Source organism: Peromyscus eremicus, chromosome 16_21 (genome assembly GCF_949786415.1).
Source record: "Peromyscus eremicus chromosome 16_21, PerEre_H2_v1, whole genome shotgun sequence".
Taxonomy (NCBI): Eukaryota; Metazoa; Chordata; class Mammalia; order Rodentia; family Cricetidae; genus Peromyscus; species Peromyscus eremicus.
The window spans coordinates 6001517-6019091 of NC_081432.1; the positions used below are offsets into that span (position 1 = coordinate 6001517).

A 17575-nucleotide genomic window follows, 5' to 3' on the forward strand; every position below is an offset into this window, starting at 1 on the left:
TATTGGCTTCGAATTCACGGAGATCCACCTCCCTCTGCCTCCATAGTGCTGGAATTTTAAAGGCGTGTGCCACTATCCTGGCCAAAGGAGCAGTTTTTTGAAAAAATTAATTTGTATGTATGTGTGCTTGCCTGAGTGTATATATATACACTTGATGCACCATGTGGGTACATGAGAAAGCTGGATCCCCTAGAACTGGAGTGGCAGGCAATTGGGAGCTACCATGTGGGTGCTGGGAACTGCACTCAGTTCCTCTACAAAAGCAAGCTCATCCCCTTTCCCTTTCCCCCTTCCTCCCTCACCTCCTGTCTAGGGCCTTGCACATAGTAGGCCAGCACTCCAATGCTCAGACACCCCCCCCATCCCCCCATCTCCCCCACGCCCCCCCCACACTTTGTTTTCTGTGATGGTTGTGTAACATCGCCATTACATACAGTAAATTCTGTCTCCTCTGGGCTCTGTTGCATTGACTACGTAGCAGGCTGTTGGCCTTCTTGTGTAAGAGCCCTGATTTTATTCAGATGTTGAGCAAGCAGCCATGCTCTTAGGGAAGGTGTTAGCATTGGTTTAAGCCTTAGTTCATAGTCCTTTGGTAAACCCAGTGCCTGGTTTAGGGTGGACTTACCAGTGGGTGGGGTTCATGGAAACTTTTAAAAAGATTTTTATCTTATTTTTAATTGTGTGTGTGAGTGCCCACATAGTCCAGAAGAAGGGGTTGGATCCCATGGAACTCTGAAGTTACAGGCAGCGAGGAGCTACTAGACCTGGGGGAACTCAGATTGTCTGTCTGCAAGAGCAGCAATCACTCTTAGCTGAGCCGTCTCTCCAGCCCCATGGAAGCCCCTTTTTAACCAGACAGACAGACAGACAGACAGACATTATGAATGAACTGAAGTCTGCAAAGGAGGCACTATTAGCAGGCTATTCACCTGCCTCCTGCTTCCTTTGAACTTGGTAGTGAGGTGAGATGCCCAGGCCTGTGACACATGACTGCAGCTCCCAGGGAAAGGCCAGAGACTGGAGGTGCCCACCCAGTGGCCTGACAGCATGCGCTGTGCCGTTTAAGCATCGCAGTTGAGTGTTGCTACTGTAGCAAAAGCATCCATTCGATCCCATCCAGCTAGTTTTATAATTGCCTGAGAACCATGTAGTTAACATGTAAGTCTACCATCCACCCATTCTGTAGACAGTGGGTACACTTTTATGCTCAGATTTTATGTTTGGGTCCTGGTCACTCATCTTACTGTACCACTCATCAACTAAGAACTCAGTTGATGATGGGCAGATCTTCAGGAATATGACCCTGTCCTAGACTGCCCAGCAAACTCTACTAGCTTTGTTTCTCACTTGTTAATAATGTAAAGCCCAGGATACTTCCCCTGGTCATTGTCAGGTGACTTCAACTGGCTTCAAATCAGAATGAATTGGCTCTGATTAATGGCTTCCCTTTCTCATGTATGTGCTGGCTCAGTAGTCTGGAACATGGGGCCTCCATGAGTGGAGCACCAGACTGTTTTACAATCCCAGATTGTTGCCGTAAAACATTTATTGCCCTTGTTTTAGTGCCTTTGTTTGGACATTTTGATTGCTTTCTCTGCTCAGCTCCAGACCATCATTAATCACCACGTGGTTAATCTCCATCACAGTAGAAGCCTCTACATCCGGTCTTTAATTATCTAAACTGCATGTGCACATCTCCTGTCCGTGGTGGATACTGACTCCAATTTGCTAAATTATTACTATTAGTGGCAATACTGCCTGCAGTAATTTTTATAGCTCAAATAAAACCAGTGTTATTGCTGAGCAGCCCCATAGCCACTTGCTGGCACGACAGGGTTCTGAATGATACTGTGGACCAGGTCCCACTCCCAAGTTACAGCACTAGTTCACGTGAAGCCATATGAGGTTCCAGGGGACTGGGATTGTTTGAGTATCACTTTACATCAGTTAACCAGTATCTTTCTACATGTCGTCCTAAACATGTGTGGACCTTACGTCCCCCAAAACAATTCTGTAGGTAGAGCAGCCGTTGCAGTGAAGCTGGGAAGTGTTGTCAAATGATAAAACGACAGCTATTCTGTGTTCCGAACAGTAAAACCCTTGGCCACTCTTTTTCAAAATGTCCTTCACCATGTCTCTCTCAAATGTGTCATTTATTGTGTTCTTACTGTCACCTGGACTGTCTTCTTCTTCTTCTTCTTCTCTTTCTTTCTTTTTTTTTTTTTTTTTTTTTTTTTTTTTGGTTTTTCGAGACAGGGTTTCTTTGTGTAGTTTTGGTGCCTGTCCTGGATCTCGCTCTGTATACCAGGCTGGCCTCGAACTCACAGAGATCCAGGATTAAAGGTGTGTGCCACCGCCGCCCAGCTTTGATTCATTTTCTAAAGATTTATCTTTTTATGTGTAAGAGTGTTTGCCTCTATGAATGTATATGCACCGTATTTTTTTTTTTTTTGTGTGTGTGTGTGTGCCTGGTGGCTGAAGAGGCCAGAAGAGGGCATCAGAGTCCCTGGAACTGGAGTTCAGATGGTAGCGAGTCACCATGTGGGTGCTGGGGACTGAACCTGGTCCTCTGCAAAAGCAGCAAGGGCTCTTAACCATCGAGCTGTCTGTCCAGCCCCAAAGATTTATTACTTATTATTAAAATGGTGTGTGTGTGTGTGTGTGGTGACTGTGTGTGTGAGACTGTGTGTGCATCTGTGTGTATGTGTGTGTATGTGTGGTGTGTGACTGTGTGTGTGTGAGAGAGAGAGACTATGTGTGCATCTGTGTGTATGTGTGGTGTATGTGTGGTGTGTGACTGTGTGCATCTGTGTGTGTGTGTGTGTGTGTGAGACTGTGTGTGCATCTGTGTGTATGTGTGTGTATGTGTGGTGTGTGACTGTGTGCATCTGTGTGTGTGTGTGTGAGACTGTGTGTGCATCTGTGTGTATGTGTGTGTATGTGTGGTGTGTGACTGTGTGCATCTGTGTGTGTGTGTGAGAGAGAGAGAGAGAGAGAGAGAGAGAGACTGTGTGTGCATCTGTGTGTATGTGTGTGTATTTGTGGTGTGTGACTGTATGTGTGTGTGTGAGAGAGAGAGACTGTGTGTGCATCTGTGTGTATGTGTGTGTATTTGTAGTGTGTGACTGTGTGTGTGTGTGAGAGAGAGAGAGACTATGTGTGCATCTGTGTGTATGTGTGGTGTGTGACTGTGTGTGTATGTGAGAGACTGTGTGTGCATCTGTGTGTGTGTGTGTGTGTGTAATGTGACTCTGTGTGTGTGTCTGTGTCTGTGTGTGGTGGTATGTGTCCATGAGTGCAGGTGTCTGAGGAGGTCAGAGGTGTTGGATCCCTTGGGGAGAATATCTTAGAAATGGGGACTGTAGCTCTTTGGCACAGTCTGCCGTGCTGTCTAGAGTGGCCCAGCCTCACTGAGGGGTGAGTGAAGGGTTGTAGTGATGTTTTTACCACACTGTGGTCCAGTTCCCATGTATTGTAGACTTTCACATGGCTGCTTCCCTTGTGAAGTCTGAAGTTAATTGTGTTTTAAAAAGGAAAAGAAGAAGCCGAGTAGTGATGGCACACGCCTTTAATTCCAGACAGGCGGATCTCTGTGAGTTCGAGGCCAGCCTGGTCTACAGAGTGAGATCCAGGACAGGCTCCAAAGCTACAGAGACACCCTGTCTCGACAAACAACAACAACAAGAACAAAGCAAAAGCCCAGAGCACACCAAGCTCAGACGTCCTTCTGAGGCTGGCAGAGTCAAAAGAGCAGCCTTTCCTCCTGAGACTTAGTGCTGTGTGCGCGGACAGTTAGCATTACACCCCCCAGCAGCTTACATCCTACTCTGACGGCAACTCTAGCTTAGGTTGGTGTAGCAAATCTGCTGGACAGCTCAGTGGACTCTACAGTTAAGGCTTAGTCCTTGCTTCTGTGTGTCCAAAGTGGGGCGAGGCATGAGTGGAGGGCGGGCAGGCTGGGGTCCACCTCGTCACTCAGTGACTCAGGCAGAGGGAGCCCTACCACCTGGAACCTTCAGGGCACAGTGACCAGGAGGGGCCATGGGGCAGCTACTAGCATGGCGTGGCTTCCTCACTTCTCTTAGCGTAAACTAATCAGATGGTTTCATGAGTTCGAGGATGCTGGGAAATAGGAGAGTGTGTGGAGAGCTGATGAGCTGGCTCTCTGCATCTGTGGGATGCTCCTTATAATCAGTGGCCTTGGGTGGTTTGCTTTGAGTGTGTGTGGGAGTAGTTGGTTATGTTATTGTATGACAGATGCTAATGAAGGTGGTCAGGTGTGTCACACTGCTCGGTAATGCCGTCTCCTCTCTTGAAGCTTCATCAAAGAACGGTCAAAGGTCAACTCGGTTCCTCTCAAGAACAAGAAGGCCTCCAGTTTCCATGAGTTTGCCCGGAATACCAGTGACGCTTGGGACATTGGCGACGATGAGGAAGAGGACTTTTCCTCACCTCCTTTCCAAACTCTGAACTCAAAAGTGGCTTTGGCAACTGCAGCCCAAGTCCTGGAAAACCACAGCAAGCTGAGGGTAAAACCTGAACGGTCCCAGTCGACAACGTCAGACGTCCCTGCCAGCTACAAGGTCATAAAGTCCAGCAGTGACGCCCAGCTGTCCCGAAACTCCAGTGAGTCTCTCCTGCCCCTCCATAGCCTCAGCCTCTCAGTAGAACGCAGCTTAGAGAAAAGAAGTTCCTGTGCAGATCTTCATGGGGTGACGTCAAACAAACAAACAAACAAAACAATAAAAACAAAAACCCCTCAGGCCTGAGGTGGGATGCCAGCAAGCCTAACTGGCTGCAGGCTGTCCCTGCCCTTCCCACTGGCTCTTTAGTTCCTAGCACACAAACCTTCCCTGCCATCCTCCCCACTCCCCCTTTCCCTGCAGTGGCATCTGCAGCTTTCTGTGATGAGGCTGTTTCACACTGCTCTGGGTCCGGTCAGCTTTGCAAATACTGACTAAATGTATTTAAAGATGTCAGTGACTGAGTTCACAGATGGTTCACCCCCTCAGCCCTGGGGAGCAGCTGCTCACCTATGGAGGCCTTTTTCCTGTTTCTGTGAAGCAAACAGTGTGTTTGCCGCAGGACCAGCTCACAGCTCCCTGATAGTCACCTACCCATCAGGTTGGGTGGGCTGGGAGGAAAGACCTATTTTGTTTGGTTCTCTCTCTCTCTCTCTTTCTCTCTTTCGCCCCAGAACAAGGTTTCTCTGTATAACAGCTCTGGCTGTCCTGGAACTCACCTTGTAGACCAGGCTGGCCTCGAACTAGCAGAGATCTGCCTGCTTCTACCTCCCGAGTGTTGTGGTTAAAGACCTCGCTACCACCAAGCTGTTTTGTTTTCTTGATCTGGGAAACTGGCCTCAGTTACTGTGGGGGGTGATGATGGTTTGGGACGTCTGGGGACTTCTGTGTACATTTAAAGGCCCATTGCCGTGCTGAATGCTGCCCCAAAGGGTTTTATGTAAGTAAACCGGCTACTCTGAGCTGGCCAGGGACGGGCCCTCATCCTGCTCACAGGTCATGGGCATAAAGAACGGAGGGTGTCAGAGCCCCAGAGTGTGTCCTCCCTCAGGCTCTGGGAGTTCTTTCAGAGTTTGCACGAGGCCATGCGGCTTGCTGTAGGCTCCTTACCCTAATTCTGTCCCTTGGCCTTTGCTGAGGCAGGGCCCAGCTTGAACCCACAGTGCCAGTCTGAGACGGGCATTCAGCATTGATTGACCAGGTGGCTCAAGCTATGGCTGAGGTTCCCAGTGACAGGAAGGCCCCTGCCACGATCCCTGCAGGCTGCTCTGTGTAGCGGCCCCCCACATGTCCCCCTGTGGAGGTTCCCTCCATGTACATCTGCCTGCACACAGTGGATGCGTGAGATGCCTGCCCGTCTAAGCTTCCCTGCGACTTTTTGCATTTTCTAGGCCCCCGTTGTCACCGTGGGCATCCCAGCCAGGTGCCTGTGGCAGCTGTTGCAAGCTTCTGGAGTGCTGGCTACTTGCTGTTCAGTGTTTGGTGTTTGCTTTTAAGGCCCAGGTATTGAAGAGTGTGATGCAGCCTTAAGAAGGCTGCCCCTGAAGCAGCTTCTTTTTGTGGTAATTAACTATGAAGAGTGTCGTGGCCAGACAGCCCCAGGGCATCACCTCTGCCTTCCCAGTTCCTCAGCTTCCCCAGGCTGAGATCATTCGTTCTTCTGTAAAAGAGTTAGGAATTCTTAGCAGATGTCGTAAGGGATCACGTGAGAGACCCCTGCTGAAATGGTCAGCATGGCACCTTCTACATGGCAACACTCGGTGAGCGCTAGTCCTGCACTGTGACTCCCGGCCACCGTCCGATTTAGACCATCTGCAGGAGAACACAGTGCTCAGCTCAGTGGTTTCCACTGCTCCAGTGGAAACTGGCCGAATCCGAAGCTGGTTCGTTTGAGCGGGGATGTGGAGCACCGAGGAGCCAGCTCCTCAGCACTGGGTTCCTGATGCAGAGCTTCCTACCCACCTCGAAGGGCTCCTGGTAGGCCAAGGGCAGGCTACAGAGCCGTAGAGGGCAGCCAGTGTGCTCTGCAGGATCATGGCTTAGCCTTTTGTCACTCTGTGGTGGATGGAGGGGAGAAGAGCTCTGCCTGAGGCCGTGTGGCTACCACACTCACCCCGAGGCCCTGAGGAGAGGTCCAGGTTGAGGTGGATCATCTTCCTTGGTTTCTCCACACACATTCTCAGAAGTTCCTGCAGCATCGGAGCCGGCTGGCCCCCGTCAGTTGGCCACAGCTGTCCTCCGCAGCTGCATGTGCAGCCCCTCCGCAGCTGCATGTGCAGCCCCTCCGCAGCTGCATGTGCAGCCCCTCCTCTGCTTGGGAGCAGAGCCCTGCCGGGCCTCACCCTCTCGCTGCCGCTCAGCGGGGTCCTCAGGCAGTGCCCTGGAGAAGGCACCACACCACATAGCCCGAGAAGGCCTGAGGGCGTCTGATCCACGGCCTGCCCATGCAGTTCTCTCCTTTTTCAAATCCCCTCAGGTGACACATGCCTGAGGAACCCACTCCACAAACAGCAGTCTCTCCCTCTTCGGCCCATCATCCCCCTTGTCGCCCGAATCTCAGACCAGAATGCTTCTGGGGCCCCTCCGATGACAGTCCGGGAGAAAACCCGCCTAGAAAAGTTCCGTCAGCTCCTTTCTAGCCACAACACCGACTTAGGTGAGTTCCCCAGAGCGCTGGGCAAGGTAGGCTGTGGTGGTGGGTCTCTCAGGACGGAAGCTTCTACCCTGCTCCTCCTTGTACTTTCTAGCAGCCCCGGTCTGGGGCCGGTGCAGTGATGCACAAGTATTTAGATAGAGGTCTGTAATCAGAGATGGGGAGCAGAGTCACTACGGCTGTCCCTGGGGTCCCTGTGCAGACCGTGGGGCACCTGTTCTAGCTCTGTCTCTGCTGCCTCCAGGGGTTCTCACACAAGTCCGCACCAGTCCACACTGGGCCAGCGCTACCTGATGCCGACAAAGAGAAATGAATCTTAGCCAGGTCAGGTTGGAGGGATCACAGCAGGACTGTGGCTGTGACAAGTTTATTGAGAGAGCAATCAGACTTTTTATACCCTTATCAGAAAGAGAATGCAGTGGTGGTTGCCAGGATACAGTGATGTTTGCAAGCTATATAGGGTATCCAAGATTCATGTCTCCGACCTGTCAAACTTCTGTATGCTTCTCTGACTTCTAGGAAACACAGAGATACACAGGCGGCCTGAATCCTTCACTGCCTGAGGGAGTGCCTCGGTCTCTCAGGAACTAAAAGGCACACAGTACCCCAGGAGCCACAGACTGTAACCTGAAACACCTATGATGTATGCCTCTCAAGGCAGCCAGGCCAGGCCAACTCCATGATTCCCTGTACACACCCACAGATTCTCTGAGCCAATGATTACTGCAGGTGCCCCGGCCTCCTGTTGCTCGGGGCTGCAGTGTGGAGCCTTTCCCAGCTTGTCTTAGCAGGCATTCATTGGTGGTAGTGATGATCTTCAGTGGTAGGAGGCATCTGGCCAAGGTTTGTTTTGGGCTTTTGTGGGAAGCCCTGACTCAGTGAGGCTGTTTTCTGTGTGTAGATGAATTGAGGAAGTGGAGTTGGCCAGGCGTTCCCAGGGAAGTTCGACCGGTCACCTGGAGACTGCTGTCGGTGAGTTCCACCCACCGTGAGGAGAAGCCTGGGCCTCACACAGCCCTTTGCCTGCCAAGGTTGGTCTGGGCATGTTGATCTTAGGCCATAGACTTCTCTGGTCCCGCTGCCTGGCACAGCTGTGAGGCCGTGTGCAAAGAGACACACCCTTGTTTATTCCCACACGTATGTGGAGAAGGCCAGGAGCTGGCTCCTGTGGTCACAGTGTCACTTCCTTAACAATGTGGGGAGGGATCGAGCAGAACAGGAGGACCCCAGCGCTGGCTTAGAGGACACATCAACACTCCTGAGTGTTCCGAGTCCATTTCCCAGCTCCGAAGAGTCAGCTCCAGGCTCTCAGGAGTCAGACAGGTCTTCTTTCCCCACGCTCGGCAACGCCCCAACTCTGCTGTTGGATGCTTGATTTCGAGCCTCTGGAATCTGTTCCTTCATTTAGTAAAGGTTTTCAAAGGCTTGTTTGCCATGTGCATACCCCAGATCAAACGAGTCCCCATGCCAGTTCTCCAGCACTCACTATGGATCGCTATATTATACTTAAGACCTTGGAAAGGGGGTCTCTTGTCACTGTTCCCTACGCCTGGTCTCCCAGCTCTGCAGTCAGTACCTCTGCCTCTCCTAGGAAGTTCAAATGCTGCTCAGAGTGAATTTGGTGAGCAGAAAGGAACAGGAGACTGGGGAGTAAGAATGGGATCCAGGCTGGGAATAAGACAGAGGCCAGGGTGCCAGCTCTGTCTCAGCCTTTTGACTCCGTTCAGCTGGCCGAGCTGAGGGTTCCCAATGTTACGCTGGAAAAGAATGTGCAATCTGTACCAAGAAGTGTCACAGAAGTTGCCAGATCCTTCCAGTTCCCTTGGAGGCTGTGACTCGGGTCCAGATTCCTCCCATTGACCTCCATTTACTGCTCAGCGGTGCCAGCTCTGGGAGCCCCACGGTGTGAAGTGTGGGGCCAAGGCAATGGGCAGGTTGGGAAAGCTGGCCTCCCTTCGCCTGCCCACCCAGGGTCCACTAACCAGAAGAGGATGAGCACCAGGTGGCCTGACCCCAAAGGGACCCGCCTTGTCCTCCACGCGGTCCTTCTTTCTGTTCCTTGGTGGTTTCCCAGCTGCTGCTCAGGTGAGAGTGAAAACCCATCCTCTGATGGACAGTGTTGTCTTTAGGGCTATCTCCCGGCAAACACCGAGCGGCGGAAGTTGACCCTGCAGCGGAAGCGGGAGGAGTACTTTGGCTTCATTGAGCAGTATTATGACTCCCGGAATGAGGAGCATCACCAGGACACTTACAGACAGGTATGGTGTCTGTGGTCTGTGCTGGACCTGTCCCCAGCTGAGGTCCCCTGCTGAGGTGCCCCTGGAGCCTCTGTCCTGTGTGTTTGGGACTCTCTTCCCTCTTTGCTTCCAGCAGCTCCCACTTTGGCATTTTAAAACAGAACTTACCACCCATGTGTATGGGTGCGATGTGTGTATTTCAATTTTATTCTCATTTTTAACGATGTGCATGTGCGTGCACGTGTGTGGATATGCACACATGAGTTCAGGCACCCATGGAAGCCAGAAGAGGGTGTTGGATCCTTGGAGCTGGAGTTAGAGACTCTTGTGAGCCGCCTGATGTGGGTCTGAAAACCAGACTCCAGTCTTCAGGAAGAGCAGTAAGCATGCTGAGCCAGCTCCTCATTGTTTTTTTCTCCTGAGACAGGACCTCACTCTGTAGCTCAGACTGAAGCTCCCCATGTAGCTCAGCTTCCTGATTGTTGGGGTTATGGGTATGTGCTACTAACTCCTTAGATAGATGTGTTTCTTGGCACTGGTCAGTGGTGGTGCGTTCTCATCTTTCATGTGTGTCCAGATCGTCATACATACGCAGACACAGGTACAGGCGTGTGCACGCACTCACACATGCACACATGCACGCACGGATTACCATTGGGTGTAGGACTTAAGGTGAGGCCTGTACTTGTAATGTGCTCCCTGGTAACAAAGGTGCTGTTAACCACAGGCCATCCTGTGAGGATTAAGGGCCATGGGACACACAGTAGAGACAGAAAGCTTGGAGGTGGTCGGTCCCCTCTGGACCGTGGCATCAGTGTGTCTGTGGCTGCTACAGTGCCCATTCAGACCCTCTGGCTGCAGAGGTCCTCAGACCTGCAGAAGTGTCCGCCAGCAGCAGCCTCACACGGGGGAGAGGTGGCCGGGGTTGGTAAAAGGTGGGCAGTAGACAGCTGCGGTGACTGTCCCCAGAAAAACCTCTTCTGATGTGGACTGTCTTCAGGACATTAGCCAAGGCAGTGGCAAGGCCTCAGAGCCGATGCTAACTACAGTGACCTCTTGGGTAGCAGAAGTGAGAGCTTTGGCTCTGGTTACCAAAGGTCAACTGCCCTGACTTCCTGTTCCTGCCCTACTCTTCCTCACTCCCTGACCTCACGAGCAGTCCTGTCCTGACATCCTGATCTGGCACATTTTTAGCAGCAGTTGGAGCTTTTTATTCTTAGCAGTAGTTACGGGTTTTGTTATTTAGACAGGGTCTTGCCATGTATCACGGCTGGTCTTTAACTCACTACATAGACCAGGCTGGCCTCAAACTCCTGCCTCTGTCTCTCAAGTCCTGGGATTACAGGAATACTGTAATGACTATCACACCCCCACCCAGCTGGTTTTTGAGACAGGGTTTCACTTTGTTGCCTAGGCTGGCCTTGTAGTCCAGTCTGGCCTTAGACCTCAGCCTCAGCCTCCCCTGTGCTGCGAATATGGGCATGCACCACCACACCAGACTCTTAGGAATTGTAGATGAGTAAGATCCTGAAAGAGGGGTACGCACTTGGTCATGTCTGGTAAACAGGTACTGTTCCAGAGTTAATCCACCTTCAGAGAACCAGAGGAAAGCCGTGGGCTGCCTCAGGTGAGAAGCCTGTTCTGATTAAGTAGCTTATTTGGGGGGTTGTAAATGGAGGCTTTTCTCATTTCACTCCATCCCGCAGCCATTTCCAAATAATCACTCAGAGGCTTATATTAATTATATATGTTTGGCTGATGGCTCAGGCTTATTACTAGCTAGCTCTTACATTTTAATTAATCCATATTTCTTATCTATGCTTTGCCACGTGGTTTGTGGCATGTTAGCTCATTTTCTACATGTCTTGCTAGCCGTCTGCCCTGACTCTGCCCTTCTTCATCTTCAACTTTAGTTTGATTGTACCACCTAACCTTATTCTGCCAGGCTATTGGCCAAAACAGCTTTATTTATCAAGCAATGAGAGCAACATGTATTCACAGTGTACAGAAAGACCATCCCCCAGCAGGGGGTGTTTCCTGTCTGAGCTGTGGCTAACATGGGGACATAACTTCTCCTAGGTGGGTCTTGCTGGGCTTTGTCTGTGTCAGTCGGTCTTTTAAAGCTAGGTTGTGCTCCAAGTGCTCCTTTGATTCTGATGTCTTAGACATTTGGGCTGTGGCTTCTGTTTTTCAGATTCACATTGACATTCCAAGGACAAATCCTCTCATTCCATTGTTCCAGCAGCCGCTAGTCCAGGAGGTGAGTGGATCCCTGCTGTCTGGTCCTCCTCCTGCCTGGACCCAGTGGTTCCTGTTTGGTACCTCATGTCCACGGTTTCAGGCGTTCTCATCTGCCCTTCATAACAGGCCTGGGTACCAAGTAGTGCTTTGCCCAAGCCTAGAAGCAGTCAGCATCCTTCCTTAAAATTCCTGTTCCTGGGTTTGTTCTACTTTTTAAAGCTGGAATGGTGATTTTTTTTTTTTTTTTTTATAAAATACATGCATCAATTTGCTGTTCTCTTCCTTTTTTGTGCACAGTGGGTAATTAATAGTCCCTAACTCAGGGCACCACATGTGTTTCCAGATATTTTTCCATTTTCCCAACTTAAATTTAGTACCCATTAAATAATAACCCCTTTCCTCTACCACCACCATTCTGTTTCTTGTCTATGGATGTAACCACTCTAGACACCTCAAATAAGTAAAATTATATAGTATTTGTCATTCTGTGTCTGGCTGAATTCACAGTGTCAGAAGTCCCTTCATTAAAAATTTTTATTGTATGTATGTATTTATATTGTGGAGGGCACGCCATGGTACGTGTGTGGAGGCAGGGGACCACTGACAAAGGCTGGTTTTCTCCTCCCACTGTGTGGGCCCAAGGTACACCATTGTCAACAGGTGTACCTTTACCCACAGAGCTACCTCTCCACCCATCCCTTGATATTAACTATTCCATCGTCATTGCTAATATCCCATCACGTGAATAATGTGGCATGTATTGTGGACACGTAGGTTGCTTATCCCTTTCGGCTATGGTGGTTAATCTATAATGAACATGGCTATGCAAATACGTTGTAGACCATATTTTAAATTCCTTTGGAACTAAATCCAGAAGTGACATTGGTGGCGATGTTTCCAGACCTCAAGTTACTGGAGCACATGGAAGTTTCCAGTAGGACCTTTAACTTCCTCGAGCAGGGACGATCCCCCGGTGAGACCAGCAGCTTCCTTTGCCGCTCTGCTGCGGTCAGGACATGGAGTGGCAGGGCTTTTGAAGCAAGCTTTCTGCTTCTTCATAATAGAGAGGGACAGTGGGAAGAATGATCTGTAGCTCTGGATAATACCCATATTCCATTTAAGGATAGAGGTCTCTCCTGCTGGGATCTGTCGTAACTTTGAACACCAAAGAGAAGATTGTGGGGGTGACGCCATTATCTCACCTGAGATGCGGCACAAAGGAAGTGGAAATGCACTCCTTTCCTCCTTTCAGTCTCTGAAGGCTCAGCCCTGCTTTCTCCCCTCCACCTTTCACCCCTGATGCCCGCTCTCATTTTAGAGATGTGGATAGCAGCTTACCAGGCGTCCCCTGCTAGTGGAACCTGGATCCAGAGATGGAAAGCCACACTTTCCGGTTTTCCTTGCATCCCCCTCGTGTACAGGGAGGGGTGTTGTCATTTTAAGCAGATGGAGGCACAGAGAACTAACCCAGCCCCAGTACTGAAAGGCTTGCAGACCTGATGGTGCTTGAGCACTATGGGTAGTGAGTCCGACTTGCCCCACGAGTGGAGGAGCTGTGTGTGGGAAACCCTTGAGGTTTACCCTCTTCTCCCTGAGGGCAGTTACTGCAGACTTCTCCTGTAGTGCAGAGCCTGTGTTCCCCAGGCACCCAGCCTTCTTGTCTTCATTTTGCGTCTGTCTGGCCCCTTTCCAGTGTGATGTGTGTGTCTACATCACTCATCCTCCTGACTTGAACAGCCGGTCACTGAGGCTGAGGCTTTGGAGTAGCAGGTGCCCTTGTAAGTCCTTCTGAAAGGCCCGTCTGGAGACAGTTGTTTGGTTTTTGTGACACTGGGGATCAAACCAGGGCCTCTCATGTGCTAGGCAGGTGTTCCGTACCAGGCACCAGGTAAACACAGCTAACAGATGCAAGGAAACAGTAGGGCTGGGAATTCTTGCCATTATTTTTTAGAAAAGAGTGGGTCTAGCCTGGGCTACATTTTGTTTAGTTTTGTTTTTCGAGACAGAGTTCCTCTGTCTTTCTCAGGTTTGTCGCTTTTGGAGCCTGTCCTGGATCTCGCTCTGTAGCCCAGGCTGCCCTGGAACTCACAGAGATCCGCCTGCCTCTGCCTCCCGAGTGCTGGGATTAAAGGTGTGCGCCACCACTGCCCAGCCGTTGGGCTACATTTCTGAGGAAGAAGGGGGTCCTTTAGCAACAGAGGACAGAGGTTTAATAAGACAAGGACACCACACCTCCTCAACCACAGAGGACACATGAAGAGCTCTGTTGGAAACTGTGAGGCCAGCTCACTCCTAAGGGGTGCTTGGTTTCGGCTGTTAGCACAGCTCCTCAACTCTTCTGCCAGATTCTCTGGGAGGGGCTAACAGACAGCCTCCAGTGTGTCCCTAGGTTCCTCACATCGTCCTTACCCTAGATGAGTATCTCCCAAAGCTGCCTAACGTTTCCCTTCCATCATTCTTGGAAGTCCTTGTCTGCAGGCCTGGCTGGGGTGGGGTGTGCTGTGGATGCCATCTCCCTCCTGTGTGTGTCACAGAGACCTGGGATAGCACAAAGCCGTTCTCCAGAAGCGCCAGGCCTGGGGGTCATGGCCACAGGGCAGAGCAGTGAGCATGTGTCATTGGATTGAGAGAAGATGGGGAGCTCAGAAGGCCCAGTGCCAGCAGAGGGCACCTGCAGGATGGATGGGCAGGACTCTGTTAAGGGGCCATGAAGATCTCTTTTTTGTCCCCACAAGCCCTCTGACTTATTTTAATTGGTACATATATTACTCCAAAGACTCTCTCATGGGGTCCCTGCCTGATTGATTTCTCTGTCTCAAACCCCAACTGCAGAGGCCTGTAAGACTGTATCTTTTTATTTCTGGGTTATTACATTGTTTATTTGGGGGGGACATGTGCACGCCATGGCATGTGTGTGGAGATCAAAGGACAGGTTGTCAGGAATCATTTTCTCCTTCTGTAATGTGGGGATTGGAGACTAAACTCCGGCTGTCAGACTTAGTGGTGAATGTGTTCACCTGCTGATCCGTCTCACCAGACTTTCCCCAGCTCGTGTGGTTACATCCTGATGCACGAAGGGACTTCCTGCAAAAATAGAGTGTCACCAATCCTAGTCAGACTGAACCAGAAAAAAAAAAATCTTAATTGTTTTTTAGATTTTATCTTATGTGTATGGGTATTTTGCCTGCATGTATTTATGTCCACCACATGCATACCTGCTGTCTGTGGAGGTCAGAAGAGGGCACTGGATCCCCTGACGTTACTGATGGTTGTGGGCCACTGTGTGGGTGCTGGGATCTTGACCACGGAGCCATCTCTCCAGCCCCAGAACTGAGTCTGGACCTCTTTCCCTCTAAGCGGGGAGAGGGAGAGTGGTGGAGGGTGGTGGAGGGTGGTGGAGGGTGGTGGAGGGTGGTGGAGGGTGGTGCTTCCTCTAGCTCTTTAGTGGTGAAGGAAGGCTTAGAAAAAGACACCAGAGCTGCCATGTGCAGTACCTTGCTCCCAGAAATAGAGAAGTGGCTGAGTGTGTAATCTCCATCTCCGTTGTTTCCTGTTTTATGTCCTGGTCGCCAGATACTGAAAAGATAGAGGGTGAGGAGCCCTGAGCAGAACAGCCCATGTATCCAGGCTCTCTGCATTTCTCTTCCTTTGTCCCACAGCACTTTAAATTTTCCTAAGACTTTTCACTAATCCCCAGATAAATGGTGGCGTGGGTGTAGATGTAACCAACCGTCTTATTAAATAAGAAACACAGAACCAACGCAAAGGAGAAAGCCAAGAGATCAGAGCTAAGAGCCTTACCCGCCTGCTGCATCTAGCTTCTTCAGCCAAGAGACCTCTCCGAAAGAGAGCTACTTCCTGTCTGTTTGTCTTTATATAGTCTTTCTGTTCTGCCTTCTCATTGGTTGTAAACCCAAACACATGACTGCCTCGTCACTGCCTGTCTGTAGAGACTTCTAGATCTTCTATGGTTGGTATTGAGATTAAAGGTGTGTGTCTCCAATGCTGGCTGTATCCCTAAACACACAGAGATCTGCCTAGCTCTGCCTACCAAGTGCTGAGATTAAAGGCGTGTACCACCACCACCCAGCTGTTGCTATGGCTCTAATAGCTCTGACCCCCGGGCAACTTTATTTATTAACGTACAATTAAAATCACATTTCAGTACAAATAAAATACCACCATATGTGGGTAAGTGGAGGAAGAAGTGTGTCCAAAGATTAACACATCCCCTTTCTTTCTCATCTAGATCTTTGAGAGAATTCTCTTTATCTGGGCCATCCGACACCCCGCCAGTGGGTATGTCCAGGGAATCAATGACCTGGTCACTCCGTTCTTCGTCGTCTTCCTCTCGGAGTATGTGGGTAAGAAGCACACACCGTGTTGAGTGTGCCCTCCCTTTCCTATGCCATCTGCTTGTTTGTTTCCCCAAATGTGCCGCTGGGGGCCGGGCCCTGCTAAGAACGACACAGGCAGCCCTCTGCTATACCCGGAGCTGTCTGGGCAGCCGAGGCAGCCTGGAGTTTACCTCCTGAGAAGATCTCAGATCCCACCTAGGACGGCCTGCCTCTCCAGAAGAGCCGAGCGGGTGCTTCTGTCCTCCACAAACAGACAGACAGCTTGATAGTGGGATTGGGTTATTTTTAGGATTCTCCAACTGTGTCTCAGACCCAGTGCCATGTGGACATTTGAGATTAAGTATCAGCATCCATGCTGGACCTCATGCTGGAGTAGGATGCTGGAGGATGGACTGGGCTAGAAGGTGTTCTGGGACCCCGGTCTTCCCCCAACTCTTCGGTCCTGAACCTGCCGGCTCTTGTCATTGTGGAGAACATGCTGAGCCTTCTCCACAGTCCCAGCCTCCTCCTCCAGCTCAGTCAAGCAGACTTCTGTTTTGTTTTGTGTTTTGAAACAAGGTTTCTCTGTGTAGCTTTGGAGCCTGAACTGGATCTCACTCTGTAGACCAGGCTGGTCTCGAACTCACTGAGAACTGCCTGCCTCTGCCTCCTGAGTGCTGGGATTAAAGACATGCGCTGCCACCGCCCAGCTCAAGCAGACTCTTACAGGAGCCAAGGAGTCTGCTTTTGCCTTGGGTTTCCTCAGTTGCTATCTTAGAGGTTCACAGGAGAACCATGTGTGCCCAGTGCTGTTTTCTTTGTCAAGTGAACGGACAGAGGCTGACATAGGAATCCAAATATGTGAAGGAGCAGTCAGGTGACCACACTTATACTCTCAGTACTAGGCAGGAGGATTACAGGAGAATGGCAAGTTCTAGTCTGGACTGCATAGTGGAACCCTGTCTCAAAAGATCGAAGAAACTTTGAATACATTATTTATAAAAACTCATTTAAAAAAAAAAAAAAAAAGGCCGGGCGGTGGTGGTACACACCTTTAATCCCAGCACTTGGGAGGCAGAGATAGGAAGACCTCTGTGAGTTCTGGACCAGCCTGGTCTACAGAGTGAGTTCCAGGACAGCCAGAGCTACACAGAGAAATCCTGTCTCGAAAAACCAAAAAAAAAAAAGATCAAAGAAACAAGCAAAACTCCTAACCAACAAAAAAAGAACATTGAAGGAACCCCAGAAACCCACACATACCCAAATTAAAGCTCTTTACCATTTGTAAAATGCTGTGACATGCCGAGCTTGGTACCCCACCCCCAGCAGCTCTGGAAGGGTAAGGTAGATGTTGCAGCCTGTTTTACGGGTTGGAAGATCCCAGGGTGAGTGAGTTAATAAGTTTTCCAAACTCCAGGCAGATCCTCTGACCTTATGCCTGTGCTCTCTCTTCTCCTGCCTTGATCAGAGCTAAACTCAGAGTCTTATCCTTGGTCTCTGATGGGCCACACCGCCGCCCTCCATGTCACAGTAGGCAGCAGTTCCGTGGTCTTTGATTTTTCTTCTTTAAAACATTTTTAAATG

The 17575-nt window shown here is 50.3% G+C and overlaps 1 protein-coding gene across 1 annotated transcript in view; it reads left to right on the top strand.

Annotated features, from left to right (window-relative positions):
* Nucleotides 1-17575, top strand: part of Tbc1d22b (TBC1 domain family member 22B) — a 61046-nt gene that overhangs the window by 19508 nt on the left and 23963 nt on the right. The window contains exons 3-8 of the mRNA XM_059281622.1: nucleotides 4319-4626; nucleotides 7000-7179; nucleotides 8078-8148; nucleotides 9306-9434; nucleotides 11608-11673; nucleotides 15904-16018. Of these exons, the coding sequence (XP_059137605.1) occupies nucleotides 4319-4626; nucleotides 7000-7179; nucleotides 8078-8148; nucleotides 9306-9434; nucleotides 11608-11673; nucleotides 15904-16018 (869 nt within the window). The remainder of the gene's footprint in view (nucleotides 1-4318; nucleotides 4627-6999; nucleotides 7180-8077; nucleotides 8149-9305; nucleotides 9435-11607; nucleotides 11674-15903; nucleotides 16019-17575) is intronic.